The sequence below is a fragment of the Polyodon spathula genome, chromosome 7 (genome assembly GCF_017654505.1).
Source record: "Polyodon spathula isolate WHYD16114869_AA chromosome 7, ASM1765450v1, whole genome shotgun sequence".
Classification (NCBI taxonomy): Eukaryota; Metazoa; Chordata; class Actinopteri; order Acipenseriformes; family Polyodontidae; genus Polyodon; species Polyodon spathula.
The window spans coordinates 14,804,680-14,827,084 of NC_054540.1; the positions used below are offsets into that span (position 1 = coordinate 14,804,680).

Below are 22,405 nucleotides of genomic sequence, written 5' to 3' on the forward strand. Positions count from 1 at the left end.
TTCAACAGAGGCCCCTACAGTGACACTGTTACCTTGCTGTGTTTTGAGGTGAAAAAACACCATGTCTGTCCTGGATTTCTGATACTTGCCTGCAAATGAGCTGGAAACCTTGTGTGCAACTTTAGCACGCTAGCTACTATTGGCACGAAAAACCTTTGGAAAGGAAAGTAAATATAATGCAGCTGCTTCAGGGTAATTGAATGGATTCAGTCTGGATATCATTTACACTGGCTTAAGATAATCAAAGGGTAAATTCCTGGAAATAGGAAATTCAGGATGATAGTTGTCTGGCTACCTGTGAACAGATCTGTCTCAGTGAACCACTTGGAGACCAGCACAGGAACAGTGGGTGTATTGTAGATTATTCAGTAAAGCTTAAAGCCTGACAATATGTCCAGTTTGCTTTGATGATGGAGCCAGATGAATAAGAATGGCATTCAGCATGGACCAACAGAATTATTCATTGTGTGGAAACATTGGAGCTAATCTGAATTTACTACTGAAGTTTAATAAACACAAACATTACTGGTGTTAGGTTTGCTCCAGGTTTACCCAGGCCAGATGAAAGAAGTTGTTACAGGTGTTTGCATCTAAAATACCTTAGATTTAGTCTCAAAGAAAAAAAGGTTTTTACATTATAAGGATCCCAGTCAGACTATTAGCATTAGTGGAAGACAATTTTACTAATTAAATTAGTGGGGTGCTAATCTTTTTTTAATTGCCTTTAATTTTGTGTTTTGGAAACTCCAGTCCTCAGGAAACTGACAGTGTGTGTAAAATCCCAAAAGGATCCATGGTGCAATTTCAAAACTGTTTTCATCAAGCTTTTTTTTTTTTTTTTTTGTACTATGTACATCCTGCCACCCCCGACAACACATAATTCTACTCCCTATTACAGAGTGTTTATAGTGAGGTGCTTCAACCCAGGCCTCCCTGCTGCCCAAGTTGCCATGGTTACTACAATGACTGTTTGAATTCAGCATTGTGTTAGGGCCTGGGAATTCTCTCTTGGTCTTTCACTCCTACCTGAATTCTGCTGTGGTTGACAGATGCACATCTTATGAAACCGGCTTTAAAACAAAACTGGAATGTCTTTGATCATAAACTGTGCACTCTTCTTGTAACGTTTTTTTTTTTTTTTTTTTTTTTTAATCGGCGTAGATATCATTTACATCTTTGATCTAATACTTGACAGAATTGCTATGCAGCGTGTAGTCGAGCGAAACGTGAACATGGAATGACAGACAGGATCTGTCTTTTAAATCTTTGTGGTTAAGATTGATGAAGGTTTTACTTTCCTAATCTCCTAGGGCCACACTGACAGGCTGTTAGCTGTGAGCTGGCAATGCTGACTTCTGGGACAGTATCTGGTGCCTTAATTTTGTATTTAATGGACAGATAGAACTTTAAATGAAGAAAGTGACTGGGATAGATTGATTACTACAAGCAATGTAAAGTGAGATAACTTCACAACTCTTTGTATACAGTGTTAAGCCATATGAAGTTTCAATATAAATATAGCAGTATGGCCATACACTGAAGATTTTTTTTTTTAAACCTGTGCCTGTCTGGTGCTCATTCAGAATTGAAATCATGAAAAAAACTGCCTCAACCCGGAGCCTTAACAAATTGCTACAGCAGTGCGAGTCATCATCCTCTCCGGAATTCGATGAGATAAAAGCTGTGGAGAAAAAGTGGCATCTCCATGTCGGCAGCGCTCGGAAAATCTTGGGAAGGAAGTCCAAAGTGTCTTCACTTTTTATTTCAGCTCCCCCACCCCCTAGGAGGGCGCCTAGCACCACCCTGACCCTGCGCTCCAAATCTATGACAGCCGAGCTGGAGGAACTTGGTAAGCCACTCTGATTTGTTTTGCATTCTGTAGTTCTAGAAATTATGCTGCATGCCCGGTGACTCTGCATTGAAAAGAGGAATGTCTTAAACTAACCCTCTAGACTCTTGTGCAATGTATTTTTTTGTTGTTTGTTTTATTACTCAGAACTTGAAACACTAAGTGAAAGATTCTCAAAACATTTCAATTCAAATTGCCACTTTTTTTTTTTTTGCAAGAAAGAAACAGAAATTCCAACTTTAAAAAAAAATACAAAACAATTTAAAACTATGCAAAAATTCTGAATTAAATAGCTGAATTGTCTATTTTTAGTTTTGTAACTTTATTAGGTACATTTTTGTTTCTGATTTGGAGCAAGAGCTTTGAGAAGCTAGCTCTGCATCAAAATTTAAATATAGAAAATCTAAATAAACATATTTCTCCAGCAATGTGTTGTAACATCAGTAAAATATGGACAGTAGACTATCTTTATATAGTTTTATTTTTATTTTTATTATGCCTCAATCCTAAAATTCTAGAAGATGCAAAACGAAAGAGGAAAGAGAAGGCGACCAACAACCAATACTTTTGGGATATACCTGCCACAGGTCAGGTATTTACTGAGCATTTTATGTCAGAGCTGCCGATAGACCACTCTGGCATGAGCGGACAGCAGATGAGGGATGTCTCGCTAATCTTTGTGGTGCAAGTGTGCAACCTCAAGGACCCTTATGCCTAATGAAGGCATAGAGGGATCTATCACACTGAGTCGGTAGAACCTGGTGAATGTGTGCAGAGTAGCCCAGCTAGCCACAGTGCAGTGCTAACAGTGGAGGTGATGTCTAACAAAAAGGCTGTCTTGATAGAGAAATATTTCAACTCTATGGAATGTGTAGGCTCAAATGTGCCTCAATGAGAGCCTCCAATACCACATCTAGGCTCGACTCGGGGAGGACGTCCTTCCTAGGAGGACATGCCACCAAGCACCCTTTAGAAAACAGGATGCCAGAATATGAGTGCCCAGGGATGCAGAGTCAATGGGGACCTGACATGTAGATCTAGCTGCTAAGTACACTTTTAGCACAGAGGGGGACCTGCCCGCCTCCAGCAGATCTTGCAGAAACTGTAAAATGAAAATACCTTTTTTATTTTGAAAATACCTCCACTTGTAGACATACAGTGCCCTTGTGGAGGATGCCCTAGCATTCTGCAGTGTACTGACAACTGCGTCTGAGAGCCCTAAAACAGACAGGTGGTTCCGTTCAGGAGCCAACCCCACAGTTGTAGTTTGCCCAGTTCTGGGTGCCAGAGAGTGCCTCTCGTCTGACTGAGGAGATCCATGCGCAGTGGGATCTCCCAGGGCTGGCCTTGCAGCAGGCGGCAAAGGTTTGCAAACCAGATTCTCCTGGGCCATCTGGGGGCCACCAGGAGAACTGTCACCTCTTTTATCCAAACTTTCTCTAAGAAGGCCGGGAGCAATGGTATTACGTATAAGAGCTTCCTTGGACACCCACTAAGGCCACAGTGGTGGAGGGAGAACCATATGGGGCAGTGAGTCGTCTCTGCCGTGGCAAAACGATTGACTCGGACCCTCCTGACCCATTCCTAAATGCACTCTACCACCTGAGGGTGGAATTGCCATTCTGATGGGTAAGGACCCTCCCTGGAGAGGAGGTCCATCACCCAATTCACCACTCCCAGGAGATGAACAGCCCGGAGGGATAGTAATTGCCTCTTTGCCCAGGTCAAATCCCAGAGACCGAAGTGCTGGAGAGCGAGGTGAACTGCTCGCAGTTCCAGTGTGTTTATGTGTAGGGATGACCAATGACCCGACCAGGTGTGTGTGTGTGTGTGTGTGTGTGTGTGTGTGTGTGTGTGTGTGTGTGTGTATATATATATATATATATATATATATTAATAATTTTTACACTCTCACGCAGATGGGAGATATGCCTCCACCATTCTAGGGCTTTCCAGCAGATGCGAAACACTATCAGTCAATGGTGTCTGTCGCTTTTGGGGTGTAGCCAGAAGGTATTGAGCCACGCTTGGATCAGGCACATGTGAAGTAACCCCAGTTGGATGGCTGATGAAGCTGCGGCCATCAGACCCAGTAGTTTCTGACATAACACCAATTGTACTGTGGATTCCTGTTGGAACAGGGCTAGACAGTTGTGAATGGCAGCTACTCTGTCATCTGACATGTAGGCTCACATTGTGATGGAATCCAGCCAGAGATCCAGGTAAACCATACTTTGCAACTGTATTAATTGGCTTTTTGCCTTGTTGAGGGTGAGCCCCAGTCTTGCCAGATGTTCTGTCACAATCGTTGTGTGGGCCACTGCTCCTTTCTGCGGCTGGGAACAGATCAACCAGTCTTCTAGGTAAATCAACACCCTGATTCCCTGCAGCCACAAGGGAGGCAAGGATGGCATCCATACACTTTGAGAACATGCGGGGGCTAAGAAGGAGCCAAATGCTAGCACAGAAAACTCGAAGACATTTCCCTGAAAGGTGAAGCAGAAGTATTTCCTGTGCACAGGACAAAAAGGGACGTGAAAATACGAGTCCTTTAAGTCCACAGTGGTAAATCGGTCGCCCAGCTGGACTGACTGAGTGGCGATGTGTGACCATCTGGAACCTCCTCTAACTCAAGAACCCATTGAGGTGTCTCAGGTGAAGGGGCGAAGGCCCTCGTCCTTTTTTGGCACTAGAAAGTACCTTGAGCAGAATCCCTCTTCTTCAGAGGTGTGTTCAACAAGGCGGATGGCTTGTTTGAGAAGTAATGTTTTTACTTCTTGCCTGAAGGCCAAAACCTGGAGAGGGTCACTCACAGAAGTAAGCGTGATCCCTCGAAAGGGAGGAGGGCCCACACGGAACTGCAGCGTCTAACCGGTGTGTATGGTGGCGAGCACCCAAGAGTCTGAGGTGCAATTGCACCTGTATGTCAGCTGGTGTTGTGAGAAGGGGTGGGTCTGAGGTCGCAGGTCTTCAGGGGCCTTGCTGGGGCTGCTGAGGCTACGGGTCAAACCTGTCCTGGAGGCTGTCTAGTGCGGTTCCATGGTAAGTATCCCAGAGTGCTGCTGCATTTGGGGCCCCACATCTGGCATTCTCCCATCCTTGCGGGAGGCCCCAGGTATTAGCTGCAGTGGAAACCTGTCGGTGGTGCCTCTGGTCGCCAGTGGGGATTCACCGAGGCATTGTTGCCAGCAAGGCACCAAGGGCATCGAGCACGGAGGGCACAGAAACACCAAGGCATCGAGGCTCTGGAACACCCGAGGGCGCAGAAGCACCGAAGGTGTCAATTCAGGGAGTGCCTAAGCACCGAGGGCGATGGAGCACTGAGGCACGAGGCACTGAAGGCGGCAGGGTGCTGAGAGTCAAGCACCAAGTCGCCGAAACACAGAGAGCGACAAAGCACTGAGGCACCAAGGCACCGAAGGTACCAAGGCACCGAAGGTACCAAGGGCACTGAAATCACAGCGCACCAGGGGCATAAGCACCAAGGTTGCTGGGCCACGTATCTAGTCTGGACCGCATGTTGTCACACAACCGATACAGCACTTGGAGTACAGCCTGCAGGCAGTACACAGACAGAAAGAGAAATCTTTTAAGTTTTATTTTTCATTTTTTTTAATTTATTTTTTTTGGACCTATGCACCAAAGTGCGTGCTAATCAGACCCAAAGGAGGAAGCAGACATTGTATTATTTTTATTTTTATTTTTGAAAACCAACACACACACACAGCAGAAGCTGAAGGTTATGGTATACAAAAATGGTTTTTTTTGGCTGCACACACCGAGACGGGCAAGATCAGCCTAGCGACGTCGACTCGACAGCGGGTGCGGCAGAGCCAGGACCCGGTGGAGGAAGCGTTGACCATTTCTCTCTCGTTGTGTGTTATTTTTTTTTATTTTTTTTAGCCGCAAAAAGTAGAGGAAAAATACAGACACAGGTGCTGTAGTGTTAGAAAGCAGACTACAGTCGCAGAGTACTGTAGTGTTAGAAAGCAGACTACAGTCACAGTGTGAGGTAGACTGTTGAAATAAGAAGGTTTTTTTTTTGTTTTTTGTTTTTTTTATGAAGTGCAGTTGCACAGTGTTCAGCTCAGTACTCAGAAGCCAAGTTTCTGATTCCAGGAAGTGGCAAGCCAACTTCCAGCAATAAATTACAGTGGAATTAGCAGAAAAACTTGAAGTGAGAGCTCTTTTACAAAGAATCAATCACGCAACTGGAGAGGTTAATTATACCTACCTTCCCTACCTTATTTTAAGAGGCAAAAGAGAACGTGATCTCCACAGAGTGACTACTTATTACCTCGGTAGGCAGGACCAAGGACACCACTCCCCAGAGGGGCCTATCAACAGCTCTGACACAAAATTCTCAGTAAATACTTGACCTCTGACAGGCGTATCCCAAAAGTATTGGTTATTGGTCATCTTCGAATTGAAAGGGAACTTTTGGCCATAGCTGCAGAGGGATTTAATTTAATAGGATAGCATCTATTAGCTTTTTTCAAAGTTTTCAGAATGTCATATTCTGCTACCTCACCTCAATGTTATATTCTGCTACCTCTTCCATTCTAAACTTACCCACAATTACCTATTGTAAAGATAAATGTAAAATAGTGTTGCAATACTAAATGTATAAGTCATTTCCACATCTATTTAAACCTGACTTATTTGTCATGTAAAAGTAGAGAAAGTTTAACATCTATTTTACTGGGTTGTTATTGTGTAATCAAATAGCTTTTTGTTTCAAATTTATTTCCATCATGCAAGCATCTGCAAGGAGGAGAAGAGCGGGTAAGTTCTGCAGTGAAAACGATTAGAGTTTAGCAAAGTGATGTGATTTGTGTGTCTTGATGTCTTTTATATATACACACACACACACACACACACACACACACACACACACGTGTGTGTGTATTTACATTCTGCATACAGAAAAACTTGATGAACTCTTTGCAGCACAAGTACCACCCTTGAGAGCGGCAGTCACAGAGGCAGACTACAGGGCTGCCACAGTGAAACAGCGCCCGACCAGCAGGAGAATCACACCAGCAGAGATCACTGTAAGTACACGCATGCCAATACCAATCAATACCCAGGGGAAATGTTTTGCATGTATTCGATGAGACGATTAACTATTCACTATACCAAGATGTTTAGTGAACGAAAGGGTCTGAGTTGGGTAAAACGGGAAACAAATGCCCCACCCCAAGTCAGAACGCCACCCCTGGGGGAATGTACACAGAATGGCCTGCGTAGAGGAACTGTGCCATTAGAGGTGCTGTCTTTTGTAGAAGACTTAAAAGCGTTACATAACTTAAAGCATTACTTTACCTCTCCTGTATCCCCTGTTGTCCATATCACAGCATTTTGTCCCTACATATTCCTGATTGTTTTCACACATCATAGGTAAATCAACAAGGAATGTTTTTTCTTCAACTTTTACTCAGGAACTTTCGCCAGGAGAACAATTGCAGTGTACCCAGATCATGAGTGGTATAGTGTGAGATTTTATATATATTTTATATATAAATATACTGCGAGAAAATGTAATGCCCCGTTAATTTGTGTGATTCAGATTTTCAAGAGTTGGCAATATGTTTAAAAATACAGTGCTACAATGTGCACAACATGGGAAACATGAATTTCATGAGTGCAAGCAAATGCTGTCAAATCCATTTCTTACCCCTTTATTTGCATTAATACTGGCCTTCCTTTTACTAATGTCTACTTATACAATTGTCATGAAACTGGGTATAACATTATTTATTATAATTTATTGATCATATCTGATTCTCAGGATACAGTGTGCCTGTCGGTCCGTACATCAGTTCAAGAGTCATCGGTCCCACATTGTTTTTGCCTCTTAGCCATTTTACTTCATGTTTACAAACCATTTGATCTGATTTGCTATTTCTTTTACGTTATGCCCCGGAGGTGCTTTGTTTCCTTTTGTACCCAGTGCACATGCATCCTTGTTTAACAACAACAAATGAATGCCCACTTCCTGGGGATGCCTTTGGGCCAGCTTGCCTTCCTCAGGTCTAGATTCTCGCAATTCAGCCTGCATTGTAAGGATCTTTGTGTATGGTTAGGAAGGGCCTGTCATCTGCTGTTAAAGACACCAGACAGGGTACCCTCTATCCTTACAAGATAAGGCACATAAACAACATCTCATGTAATTCAACTATGCATAGTCTCAGAATGGTAAATCAAAGAAGTTCCAGTATGATGATTCTAGCCACCAATGTTCTGTGTAAAAACATTAACCACCTTGGCACAGCTTGCCAAGAAGGTAACTCTGGTCCCAAACTCAGGTAATATTCTGTACTTTCTCATTGCCCTGATGCAATGGAAATACACCCTGCAGCCCCTTTCAAGTGCTGAGGCCCGTAACTTATTCAGATATAAGCACTTTTTATTTATGTATTCATTTTTGTTTTTCATTCAGTCACTGTTTGAGCGTCAGGGAATGCCCATGCTCTCTGGACACCCACACGGGGTGGAGAAATCCCATATCCCATTGCCAAAGGGAATGCCCAGAACCCAATCCGTAGGTAAGGTTTTTGTATTGAGACATATAGGTTTGCAGTTGCATATTCTTCTTTTTTTATAATCTGATGTCAGAGTTTTGGAATAAGGGTGTGCAGTAACATATGTTTATTTTCAATCAGAAACATTCCTAATACAAACCTGGAAATTACAAACCCATATTTGTTTAGTTTTTATTTTTGCATGTTACTTTAATCACCCAGCATGGCTCATGGAGGTGATTTTTAACTTTGTCCCTGAAAAACTAGCAGCTCCGCAAAATTAGCTGCTAAGAGAAAGGTATTTACTGAAAAAGCTAAACAAAATATTTTGATATTTCGCATTTTAAAGTACAGCATTCAGCATGGTAAATTAATGAAAGAAGCATTAAAATATCCCAGTGGTACAAAACAAAAAATAATTCCATTTAAATTCAGTACCTCAGCCATAGTATGAATAGTTTACTTTGTTATCCATATACATTTTTATTGATGTCATTCTAATAACAGTACTATGTGAAATGATGACTGAGAAACTTGTAACTTATTCTGTTACTTGTATTATAACTTTAAAAAGCATATCCTATAGGTACTAGTGTAATGAATAGGTTTTTAGATCTGGTATGTTAGCACTCATTGCAAATACAGTACTTGAATTAATAGCTCCCTTGTGTACTGTATGTGCTAAAGGAGTTTGCTACTGAATGGTATAACTTACCTCTTCTGTTTAGGCATGTTTCTTCCTGGGGAATCAGAAGGGCTCCAGATAAATGTTTTTCCTCATATTTTTCTGAAAATATGTCACAGATTTACATAACGTTGTAGGTCTCCTCTTGATTATGTTGCTGAACAAATACAATCCAAATGTTCTCTATCCCAGGTTTAGTACATTTTATGTTGGCATGTTTCATGTATTTAATAAAAAATCTATACATTTAATTTAATTAAATTACATGTCTATAGTTAATCCATACCTTTAAAGCAGTGATAATCAAAGCTTTTAATTCTTACCTCTTATTAGTAGCAGCAGCAGTCACCGTCATCAGTTTTCATTATTTGCTTGTTTTTTTTTATATATATAGAATGTTTAAGCACCTTGTAACTTCCTGTGCTGCCTAACCCATAGTGATGAGTGAAGTACAATAAAAGAAAACACGGGAACTGATTCCTTATTAGGAAAATGGCTTTTCTGCAACCTACATTTTTTAGCATGGCTGTCAATTTCTGGATGAAATCAAAATAGGTTTAAAGAACAAATAATTATCCTCCAAAAATGCTCTTCTGTTTTTTATTACTGACTACAGTACTTTTTAAATTTTATTTCTTATCAGTGGTAAATGTGATTTCTCTCTCATGGGATTTCCTCAACTATTTTTTCCTAATGACACATATACCACACCCAACAGGGTCAACGGAGGAGGACCAGCTGCCGGCTTCTGCAGGAGAGCCCCGGTTTCCACGGAGCTCGTCTATGACAGACAACCTAAAAGAAACCCATGGGATCCCTCCCCCTCCTCAAACTGCTCCTCCCCCACCCCCATCCTCTTATTATGTGGATACAGGGCCTCCCCCAGCCTTTTGCCCGCCCCCTCCACCCGGGCGGGGCTATGATCAAATGCGCTCCAGCTTTAAACCCAGCACTGAAGCCAAGATCCATGGGCTACCACAGGTTGTAACTACAGCTGAAATTTATGAGCCACCACGTCCATCAGTCACCCACGCTGAGAGGCAGAAGAAAGCCCGCTCCATGATTATCCTGCAGGACTCCTCTCACCTGCCTGTGGAGCCTACGGACATCCCTCGGCCTGCTCCCTCCGCCACCCCTCCAGAAAAGATCAAGAGGAAAGGGAGGGTGATTGACAACCCCTATGCCAATGTTGGCCAGTTTAACGTTGGGTTATATGCTCCCACCAAACCACAGCGCAAAAAAAGTCCCCTGGTCAAGCAACTCCAGGTAGAGGATGCACAGGAGAGAGCCTCCCTGGCCCTTGCCACGGCTCACTCCAGGGAACACTCTCCAACAGGCAGGCTGTCCCGTCCGAGCCGAGCAGAGTATCAGCAGCATCAGCAGATTATGCAGGAAAAAGTGTGGGCCCAGGCAGAAGCACAGCTAGTGAAAGGCCCTTTTGCTGCTGCCATTGCAGGTGCAGTGAAAGACAGAGAGAAGCGCCTGCAAGAGAGGAGGAAATCCACAGTCTTCCTATCAGTGGGCAACTTTGAAGGCAGCACTCCAAGCCCAGAGCCGCCCCCTTCCTTGACGCAGTCCAGGTCTATAGATGAGCGGCTTCTGGGCAGCAGGGACCATTTAGGTCAGCTGCCACCTCCAGCCCCTGCTCTCAAACCTTCACCGAGTGGCACCACCTTTATCCACCCCCTCACAGGGAAGCCACTAGACCCCAACTCGCCACTGGCGCTTGCGCTGGCCGCAAGGGAGCGGGCACTCACTTCCCAGACCCCACAGCCAACAGCGGGCAGCCCAGAGCCCAGGACTAAAATGGAAAAAACAGGGCCTTTGTTTGCGGACACCAAGACCAAAGAGGCAGAACAGATGGAGGGTAGGGGGCTGTTATCGCCTCCCTATTCACCAGGAACAACCCTCGGACCCAGTCCAGGCATATCTGCCCCAACCAAGATCCTTAAGGAGACCCCATTGACCCTCCGTAAGGAGATGGAGACAAGAACTGACAAGCCTGAAATAGAGGAAAGGAAACCAGAGGAGAAGAAGAGCATGATCATCAGCATCGTAGACACATCCCAGCAGAAGATGGCTGGTCTGGTTATGGTTCATGCAACCAGTAATGGGCAAGCGGTGGATCTGGGTTTGGAGGAACCTTCCTCAGATCCCGTGGTCACACTGGCTGAGCCTACCAAGCTCACACCGACTGAAATTAAACTCACCCATTTGCCAAGCCCTGCCACCATCGCCACCACTCAGCCATCAACCAGCCCATCTTCTGACAAAACACTGGCACAAGGAAGCTCAGAGGAGGACGTGGAGCCCTACACTGTTACCCTCCCACCTGCACAGCTGTCCTCCAGTGATGAGGATACGCGAGAAGAGCTGGCAAAGATCGGGCTGGTGCCCCCACCGAATGAGTTTGCCAACGGTGTCCTAGTGACAGTTCCAGGCACGCCTATACCACGGCCGACCATGCCAATTGCACCTTCCACCTCAATCCAAGCAGCAACACCAGCAGCACCAGCTCCTACTGCTGGTGGAGCACCCTCAGGGAAGCCAGACACCCACTTGGTGCCTGAGTCTGCAGCCGACTCAGGTGTGGAAGAGATAGACACTAGGAGTTCCAGTGACTACCACTTGGAGACCACTAGTACAATCTCCACTGTCTCAAGCATGTCCACCTTGTCGTCGGAGAGCGGTGAGCCCACTGACACCTACACATCCTTCGCCGACGGGCAGACTTTTATACTCGAGAAGCCGCCAGTGCCTCCAAAGCCAAAACTCAAGTCCCATCTCGGCAAAGGGCCGGTAACCTTCAGGGACCCTCTATTGAAGCAGTCTTCAGATAGTGAGCTGCTCTCCCAGCAACAAGCGGCCGCACTGGCTGCAGCCACCGGCACCGGCCGACCCCGCTACCTCTTTCAAAGAAGGTCCAAGTTGTGGGGGGATCCTGTGGAGATCAGACCGGTCCCTCGGGCAGATGATGGCAAGCCCACTGTGATCAGTGAACTTAGCTCCAGACTGCAGCTGCTGAACAAGGACACACGTTCCCTCGGGGAAGAGCCAACAGGACCCACATTAGATCCCGGAAAGAAGTCCCCTGGTATGGCTGCAAGGTAAGGGCACGTAAGCAAGGAATAGGGTCTGTTTGGCCATGCTGTACTTTACATTGCTGTGATCCACAACACTTTAAACAGTCTATTGTTTTCCAGTTTGTTGATAATTATGCTTTAATGCTATTGATTTGATTAACTTTTTCAACCTTAAGAGAGCTTTAAAGATTTCTCAGTTCAATAATCATACATTTATTTATATGGATTTATTGACCAAGTTTCGCATTATAATAATTTGATTATCTACTTTTTCTTTTCTGTTCCTAAAATATGAACTATTTCCAACTATGCTTAAAAAAAAAAAAAAAAAAAAAACCTTTTCTTCAATAGTTTTTTGTTTTGTTTTTCGGGGGGTGGGGGCGTTGGACAATTATTTATGAAAGAATTTCACTCCAGTGTGCAGTTTGCATCGCATCATGTGTGCATATAATAAAAATAAAACTTGACAATGTCCACTTCAGGTCTAACTGAAGATTATTTCCTCTCACCAACAAAATGGTAAAAAAATAAAAATAAATAAAAAAGCATCCTGGAGTAAAGGCTTTGCCTGAATTCAGCAAAGAGCAGTTCAATGATACTTATTTACATTGTTGATCCTGCAATGTAAATTAAAAAGCTATTAAATATTAAAAGTAAACATGCTCAGATTTACAGTATTTACAGTGCTCACCATGTTTTAACTCATGTACAATTATATGTGTAATCGTGTTCCATAATTGTCATTTGGATAATTGTGAAAGTTACATAAATTCAGTTAGCTTCAATTTAAATTGTAAAGTTAATTTTCCATTCAATACTTACAAGTGCTCAGGAGGACATTATGGCAGCTAATACCTGTTTTCAATTTGTTGATGTAATATTTTCTTGACTTTTAGACTGAAACATTCTGACAATTAAATTTGACTACAGCACAACACTCACATTTTGTTAAAATTATGAATCGCAGAATAAATATAGATTTATCGTCATCACTGATGGTATGTTAGGTTTTTAATATAAAACGACATTCTGTTTAGGAAGTGACTATAGGAGAACTGTCAGCACATTGAACATCTCCCATTCAAAAAGCTTCATTACAACATATGAAATTAAAAAAAATAAAAAAAACAAAAAAAAACATAGATTGTTTCTTCTTGCCTGAAAGTACATTCAAGTCCTTTGTATTCCTACAGATGTGACAAAGAATGTAAACCTTAGGTTTTTAGCTCCTAGGGTAAACATTTTTTTTTTTTTTTTTAATAAACATATTAAGTAATACGGTCTTATTGAAATCACATTGTACTGTAAATCTGGTTGCCAAGTCACATGTTACCTTGTCTGCCCCCGAAACCCATAAAACATGCTAGTAGTTTATGTGCAGCTATTTTGGAAATTAAAATGGTATTGACATAAATTTAGAAAATCCTATTGAGGATATTAATAAAATACATATTCTTTTTTATTATTATTTATGTTGTATTTGCACCAGGCTAGTAAAAACCTTGAACAGATGGGATTTCATCTGACCTCTCGTGGTGTCACATTACCCAGGTCTGTGAAGCAGGAATATGCTATTGAGATCTGGAGTGATCAAACTGCTTTGGATGCCCTTAGATCCATATGGTGACAACAGTGCTGGAGAGGTTCCCAGTGGCACCAGTCAGGTTCAGTTTTGAGCTCATCTGGTGCTGAGCTGACCGTCTGGATTCTGGTTTAGCATAGAGTCCTTTTGAAGATTTGCCACAGCTAGATGAATTTGAGTTGTTTGCTTTTTTTCTAAATATTGTACAATAAGTAAGTACAATTGAGTATTACATGTAACAGCTCAATAAAATGAATAATAATTTTAAAAAAAAATCAGGTGTCAAGTTGTTAAAGCTGGTTGATCATCTAAACATGTAAAGCTTCTTCACTGTTCTGTTAAGTTTGTATTCAGTAACAACATTATTTCAGAACATACCTAAGAAACACCTGTTGTGATAACGTTAAGTTGGTATTTTATATATATTGCAAGATTTGGATAGCAACACCAACTAATGTAAAGTATATTTTCTTGAGCTACAGTGTCTTAACAAATAGTAGAGGTGCAAACAAGGTAACACAGGGCTTGTGGGTATACATTAGCGAGTGCCACGTTATAGTGTAGAAGGTCAAACCTAAAACAAGTTTAGGTTGCATTTTTTACCATGTACAACATGTAAGTAATCAGCATGGCGAATTTGGTAGATCAGTGTTGCATACTTTTTTTCCATGAAGTTCAGGATAAATAAACATGCTATATAGTCCCAAGTTTATATGTTCCATTTGACAATCTTTTTTTAAAGGAATTTTAAAGTTGTACCAAACTCTGCACTGATCTTGGCACTGCCTTTCCAGACTGTGCCGTCTGACCCACACATCTTTATCTAGTCTATTTGTACAGTGCCTTTCCTAAAATCAAATGTGGAAATTATGACACAAGGCTGCTTAAAACCTTTATCTTTCTGCAAGCAGGTGCTGCAGTGCAGTCTTGTCTACATTGTCCCCAGAGTTCCCCAGCCCTATCCTGGAGGGACAGCCCTCGGCCCATTTTAGGAGGACACACACACACTGTACATTTTGCTAAGCTGTGTGGCAGTTCTGTGATTTGGAATGAAATCTCAATTTAGCATGTACCTGAAAGGCAGATTTCCAGAAATAAAAATATCCACGAATCTCTATAATCTGTGTCCTTTACCTGAAACACAATCAAAGGCCATGTTCCCTAATGTCCAAACGTGTGTGTGTGTGTGTTTATTTATTTTTATTTTTTTTAATGTTATTATAATATTTTATTTTGACAGTTTAATTTGAGTTATGTTACCAAAACCCATTTGATCTATGAGAAGTTTCTGTTGTGTTTAGATGTCCCAAGGAAGCACTTATCTGAACATTTCTTGATACCACTTTAAGCAGGTAATTGACACTGTAGATTTTTTTTTTCTTCATTTCCTAATACTTTTTTTATTTGTGTCCACGTTAGTCTATTTAGAAATAGCCATATTACCAAATCAGTTAACTCATATACAATATATTATATATTTTAATCCAGAATTGTAGTATTTTAACCTAAACAATAACATCATAACAAACTGCACACCATTACTGTGTCAATTATTTGGCAGCAGAGTCTGTTACAATGCTGCCAGGCAGTTTTCTATCTCAAAATGTTTCACAAAGGATATATATATATATATATATATATATTATATATATATGGGTATACATATAATTAAAATGTATATTAGAGGGCAAGTTGGTGTAAATGTGAACACTCCATCTAATTCATATTATTCTAATGGACAGATGTTTCACAAAAAATAATAAATACATAAATAATATAGCTTCTGACTGCACACTGTCATATTACATATTATAGTGTAGTCTTGTTATGATATGAGTCTTTTTAGTAAGTCATAGCTGACATAACCACCACCCCACCCTGCGCTCCCCACCCAGGGCTAAATTTGAAAACGTGAAAAGGAAATGTAAACTGGAGTAGCATATTGGATATGAACTCCTCGCTTGTTTTTTTTTTTGTTTGTTTTTTTACATTATTTTGGGATAACAAAAAAAAAAATACACTATAGACAAACTGCTACCTGAGCTGTATGTCTGATTTCAGCTCCATCATTGAGATGATTTTAAACTACAGCACATGAGGGGCTCCCTCCCAGCCTCCTCCCTGTTACACTGTTAGCACATGAGGGGCTCCGTCCCAGCCTCCGCCCTGTTACACTGTTAGCACATGAGGGGCTCCCGCCCAGCCTCCGCCCTGTTACACTGTTAGCACATGAGGGGCTCCCGCCCAGCCTCCGCCCTGTTACACTGTAAGCACAGGAGGGGCTCCGTCCCAGCCTCCGCACTGTTACACTGTTAGCACATGAGGGGCTCCCGCCCAGCCTCCGCCCTGTTACACTGTAAGCACAGGAGGGGCTCCAGCCCAGCCTCCACCCTGTTACACTGTTAGCACATGAGGGGCTCCCGCCCAGCCTCCGCCCTGTTACACTGTTAGCACATGAGGGGCTCCGTCCCAGCCTCCGCACTGTTACACTGTTAGCACATGAGGGGCTCCCTCCCAGCCTCCGCCCTGTTACACTGTTAGCACATGAGGGGCTCTGTCCCAGCCTCCGCCCTGTTACACTGTTAGCACATGAGGGGCTCTGTCCCAGCCTCCATCCTGTTACACTGTTAGTTAAACACAATGTATATTTCTAGGTGTAGGTGTATCACAGTTCATAGCATTGTTGGGCAAAGGCTACCTGTAAGGATCGGGGCTCTTCGTAGGCTTGAGGGGAATCAGGAGTGTGTTTGCCCCTCTGATGACACAAAAGAATAAGTTGCTTTATCTGCTGCCTGTAACATTAGTTGTAAGTTAACACAAGAGTAGTTTTTGAGCAATAGTAGCTGTATTTAAAAAAAAGACCTAATACAGCTTACTATGTATTAAGTAAACATGCCCCAATTTAATAGGTGTTCACATTTAACCCATATTTCCATTTCTCCAAACCTACCCTGCTGTAAGGCATTCTACATGCTCAATCCTCACCATATTGACATACCATGTTCACTTCATCATGTGGCACAGCTCCATTGAACAGAACTGTTTCATAGCGTTGGCGTTTCTTTTATTTGTTTTATTTAAAAGATGTTTAGTAAGTAACTGTGGTGGTAAAATCTACACTTGTTCCCAGAGTTACTTGTTTTAGCTAATATAAATAACTGAATAATATCCTCTTACAAGACAACACTGCACACACCCAAATTGCTTTTGACAATTGCTATAGAACCAGTCAAAACTGCTGTGGGAATATATTACAAACATGGAATTCATTATATACCATGCATTTCACATCAGTAGCCAGCCATTTAGGCTCACTGAATTAAATGAATCCCACAATTCATTTTGATGTCTCCATGCAGGTATTTGTAAATTGTGTAACACAGATCAACACGATTGCCACTTCTGACAATACTACTCAAATAAAATACCCATTAAAAACTGTATGGCGTGAAATTTTAAAGTGGAGAATTTACAAATTCAGCAGACTATTAATGATGAATCGCATACTGTATGTGGAAAGATTATTTGCATAAATACACAAATCAAGTGTACAGACATTGTCTTTTCTATATACATATATACATACATACATACACTGTGTGTGTATGTGTGTGTATGTGTGTATATATATATATATATATATATATATATATATATATATATATATATATATATATATATATCTGGGAACAAATGTAGTCTTTTTTTGTACTGTGTCAGAATTTAAACTGTGCTCATTTTTTATCTCATGGATTGATGCTAACATTCTTTCTCATTGCCTCTCTTTCTGCTCACTTTGCATGCCTGCGCTGCTCTGTCTAGAACTGAATCTGGCCTCAGGAGGGTGGGAAAACTGTGTAAGTGCGCATGTTCATCTCATTTCAATCTTCATTTTTTTATTTTTTTTTATTTTATTCCTTCCCCCTTCCCCAGCACTGACTGTTTGTTCTGGTGCTCGTCCTTGTCTTGTGGCTGCTCTGTATTTTAACGTTCTTAACCTTTCGGCTGCTGAGAAGTTCTTTGCTGTGCTGCTTTTCTGTAGGTTTGCCAGGGTATAGAAAGCTACCCTCTAACCCTAAACACAGCATGCTGTTTGGTTGATTAACTAATGCCACATTTCAAAATAACTTATTTTGTTATCATTTTTAACGGGCTGAGATAATTCTGAGAATCCAGTGGCCCACTTAACATTGGTATTGGTTAAGTGCATATATACTGACCATACTGCATATATAAGATGGCTACAGACATGTTCTTTGTGAATATATGCATTTTATAGGAAAGCACACAATGTTCTCAGCAGGCTCACTTACTATTTAGAAACCTTTAAATATTTTATTTATTGCTTCTGTTTACTGCTTTCAGTTTAAGCACGTCTTTCTTTACTCAGCTTTCTAATAATAAAAGCTGAAATACTGTACTTTTCGTAGCCTTAGCAGTTATCCAATACATGATGCCAGTGTGTCTCAGGAGTGTGGCAAGTGAGGTGAGCTGGGAAAAGAGAAATTGAGGTCTTACCCAGTCTGTGTCCATAACACAGTCTGAGAACTATGGTATAGCCTGCAAAAAAAGAGCATTTTCTATTTGTGTCTCCAGCTGTCTGCAATTGTGTACACTGCCCCAGACAGAGACATACAACATGAACCTGTTACATCTTTGAAATCTTACTACCACGATTCATAAATCAACTGTATTAATTCTTCATTTATACTAATCCAAGACTATACAGAAAATTAAATTATACTCTGCCGCAAAACAGGTGTTTCTCACTGAAAATAGCTGGCAGAGACTGAGATTGTGATCAGCTTTGTAGATAACTGTTAAGTTATAATTAGTTGGGTTCTTTGTTTAATTATCACCAGTTGTTAAAAGTCATTATGATGGAATCTGAATCTGTCAGCAAGGGAGGAACAGAAGAGTACACCACCACTTTAAAAGCAGAAGCTATGGAACTCTAAAACTGGTTAAGCAGCACGATGTTGTACTACTTCTTGTATCATATATTACTGGATGAAATTGTTTGGATTTTCTGGCTCTTCAAGCTGAAGATTTTGACTTTAGTGAACTGACAGACACTCAAGCGTGTTGAAGTGCTGCTGCTGCTGCAGCGTGGGTGTTATTCACACTGTTTGCATCTTCGGTTCATGACGGTCATCCTACAACTGCAGCAGTTGTACCAAAGATACTAGCTAACCTGTTGTAATAGGGGACACTCACCTTAACCGAAGAAGGATTGTGATGTCACCAGCTGGCCATCTATTTATGAATGAGCACTTCCATTTGTTGTACTGTAGGTCTTTTGACAGAAGCACATTTTATAGCAATAATGTGTTCTGGTAACATGTTAAAAAATCAATCATGACTTACTCTGAGGTAGTTTCACTGAGAGTTTTATTTAACCTAGTTTGGTACTGAATATTTTTTTTTTAGCATGCGCTTCTTAAAAAAAAAAATGAAAATGGAAGTGCGCGATTGATAAGATTTGTAGGATCTTTTAATTTGCTATAACCTCTTTCATCTGAAGCGGAAGCTGTTAGGATAAAGATATATTAGGAACCCAAATTATCAGGAATAAAAATGGATGTGTAATGGAAAAAGGGTGTGACCTGGAGAAACACTGGAGAGCCTGTACAGCAGTAGGAACCTATCCACCTGCGCAAGGTGACAGAGATACTGCAGGGGGGAAACAAGAGCGATGGGATGAAAAATGCATAAATCAGACTGATAGGAAACACTAAGAGGAGAGAATGAACTCCTGTGGTGGCCTCTTAAGTCAATGTATAGTGTGAATGCCCACACAGTATGCTGTCATCATACTGGCCCCTAACTACAAATGTATAAAAATAACAATTCCGTTCTTTCTGGAGCTCTGATCTAAAACAACAGACATAAGAACATAAGAAAATTTACAACGAGAGGAGGCCATTCAGCCCATTTTGCTCATTTGGTTGTTAGTAGCTTATTGATCCCATAATCTCATCAAGCAGCTTCTTGAAGGATCCCAGGGTGTCAACTTCAACAACATTACTGGGGAGTTGGTTCCAGATTCCCACAATTCTCTATAAGAAAAGTGCCTCCTATTTTCTGTTCTGAAAAATCGGTGGTAGTTTTCTCTACTAGCTGTTTTACATTTGATTTAATGCCTTACTAACACATTAATAATGAGTTTAAAATTTAGTATATATATAGTTAGTTGATAATACAAAGAAACAATTTAAACCACTGTATTAATTTAATATCCTGGTGATTTAAATCAATTGGGTAATTCTATAGAAGAGAGCCACCGATTTCATTGACTGCATGTGCATGCTTTTGAAAGGAAGCCTTTTGTAGACTGCATAATTTGCAAAATTACTTTACCTTTGTGGCTAGAAGTGAAGACTAACGTAGAGTAAATTAAATTAAATTAAAGCTAAAATTGCATACCTTTACGGGGACACACAATAACATCAGGTGGCACTGTCCTGTGGAATAACCCAGCACTTTAATATATAAGACCTGTAATTAATCTATTTGTCTTTTCTTTCGTCATGCTTCAGACTTTTCAGTAGCTTAGGAGAGCTTCACACTATTTCCCAGAGAAGCTACGGCACGAGCTACACTATCCGGCCAGGCAGCCGTTACCCCGTAACCCGCCGGACTCCAAGCCCAGGCAAAGTTCCTGCCACCCCCGATAGGACAGAGCCGCTGGGCCCACCTCGGCCCTACACACTGGTGGGAACCCACAGCACCCCGCACACCATTCTCAAGTCATCCAGCCTGAGCATCCCGCATGAGCCCAAGGAAGTGCGCTTTGTTGTGAGGAGTGCCAGTGCCCGGAGCCGTTCACCATCGCCCTCCCCTTCCCCCACCATAGGCTCCCCCTTGCACCCCCTCAGGCCCTTCATGCATAAGCCCCTTCACCACTGGAACAAGTATGATGTGGGGGACTGGCTGGAGAGCATCAACCTCGGGGAGCACCGGGTGCGGTTCCAGGACAATGAGATTGAGGGCTCCCATCTGCCTGCCCTGACCAAGGAGGATTTCGCTGAGTTGGGAGTGACCCGTGTCGGACACCGGATGAACATTGAGCGTGCTTTGAAACAGTTGCTAGAGAGTTGACCTTGTAGTCTGTTGATTTTCTTTTTTTTTTAAATTGTTGTTATTAAATTATTATATTTATATTCGATTCACTGCATTGCACTGAATGGAGGACAGAAGCAAAACCACCCTCCCCGACCCATCCAGCCAGCCTGTCTGTTTCGAGTGATGTCCTACTTTGCAAAGTGAATGTTGCATGACCTCCACTAGAATGTCCAGTTTGTGAATGCTTGGTGTCGCTCCCCCAGCCCCTCCCACATTCCCACCGTCATCTTTACGGCCTCTGAAGGTTTTCCAGTTTGAGAAGAACAGAAGAATCTTTTTCTTAAAGGAGAAATCAGTTGCCTTTAAAAAAAAATAAGAATAATAATAGTAGTTCAATCAACAACAGCAAAAACTGAACTTACTTTTTATTTATTTTCTTGGTAAGGGAATCACAACTGCCTCACACATTACGAATTTTAAAATAATGTAATATTTTACATTTATTTGCGAGGGGGGGGGGGGTCAGGACTGTTGCATTGAAATGTGTGATTCTGAAATCCTTTTCCTGACTGTGGTATCTATATATTCAGAGAATGTTTAACTGACATTGGGGTCTTTTTTTCATAATCAAGTTTTGCTTTGGAAACACTTATTTTCCAAAGGAAATATTACATAGATATTATATAGAGTACATATTTAGATGACAGCTTTAAAAAAGAATAAAGAAAAGCTGTCTCCTATTACTAGCTTGAGGCGATAGAGCAAAGTAAACGTAAAAATATATCCACATCAATCGTTTTGTTAGGGTAGTTATATAATATATATATATATATATATATAATATATATATATATATTATACAAATGTTATACAATTATGTTATAATTTTACTAAAATTATGTAGTATTATATATCAAAAAAAACACTATTGAAAATGAATCTCCCTTATTTTTATTTATGTTGCTTGAATGAGATTGCATCACTTTTCATCATTGGTTGGAGCTTTTTAAACAAAATACTTGATGTTAACACAACATGGTCTTCCGTCTGCAGTGAAAAGGGTATCCCCTTTTAAAATATTAATGTAAAACCCTGTTTGCTGTAGTTTGCTATAGCACATTAAACAACTAAGTGCCCTTTACAGGACAGATATGAAACCAACAGTGTTGACCGCCATTTCAAATTAAATCACTGAGGATCACACTACCATGATCCCTAAAGTTAATCCTGTCAATCACACCATAATTGATTCCATTAAGAGGCCCTTCAATCAGTTTTCTTGATTGTGTTTTTATAGCACACATAGTTCCATTATTAGAAGACCTGATTCTGGACTGTTCAAGGGATACGCTAGATCTCACTTTAGGACCTTAAGAGGCTCACTATCTGAACTAGCGCTTGTTCTGTGCTGACCCACACCCACACTGAAAAAAACTGCTTCTTGTGAGAACATTCAGTAAAAAAAAAAAAAGAAATGAAGTTATTTGACAGAAAGTTTATGTCAAATAAATATATACCAAATTAAAATGTATTATCTTAGTAAAGAATTTCATATTTTATTTCTGAATTTCTCACATGGATTTTATTAACTTTTTTTAAATAAATATTTGTAACTGA

The 22,405-nt window shown here is 41.2% G+C and overlaps 1 protein-coding gene across 8 annotated transcripts in view; it reads left to right on the forward strand.

Moving 5' to 3' along the window:
• The window catches only part of LOC121318216 (SH3 and multiple ankyrin repeat domains protein 3-like), a 281,025-nt gene extending 259,472 nt beyond the window's left edge, over positions 1-21,553 (forward strand). For 4 of the 8 annotated variants that reach the window (XM_041254654.1, XM_041254656.1, XM_041254658.1 and 1 more), the window contains 6 exons: positions 1,769-1,849; positions 6,611-6,634; positions 6,800-6,903; positions 8,292-8,397; positions 9,777-12,165; positions 20,263-21,553. In XM_041254654.1, the coding sequence (XP_041110588.1) occupies positions 1,769-1,849; positions 6,611-6,634; positions 6,800-6,903; positions 8,292-8,397; positions 9,777-12,165; positions 20,263-20,824 (3,266 nt within the window). In that variant the 3' untranslated portion in view covers positions 20,825-21,553. Of the gene's footprint in view, positions 1-1,768; positions 1,850-6,610; positions 6,635-6,799; positions 6,904-8,291; positions 8,398-9,776; positions 12,166-15,024; positions 15,076-17,545; positions 17,581-20,262 lie in introns of all 8 variants that reach the window. The other 4 variants (XR_005950583.1, XM_041254659.1, XM_041254660.1 and 1 more) reach the window with 4 other exon arrangements.
• Positions 21,554-22,405: the final 852 nt, after the last annotated feature.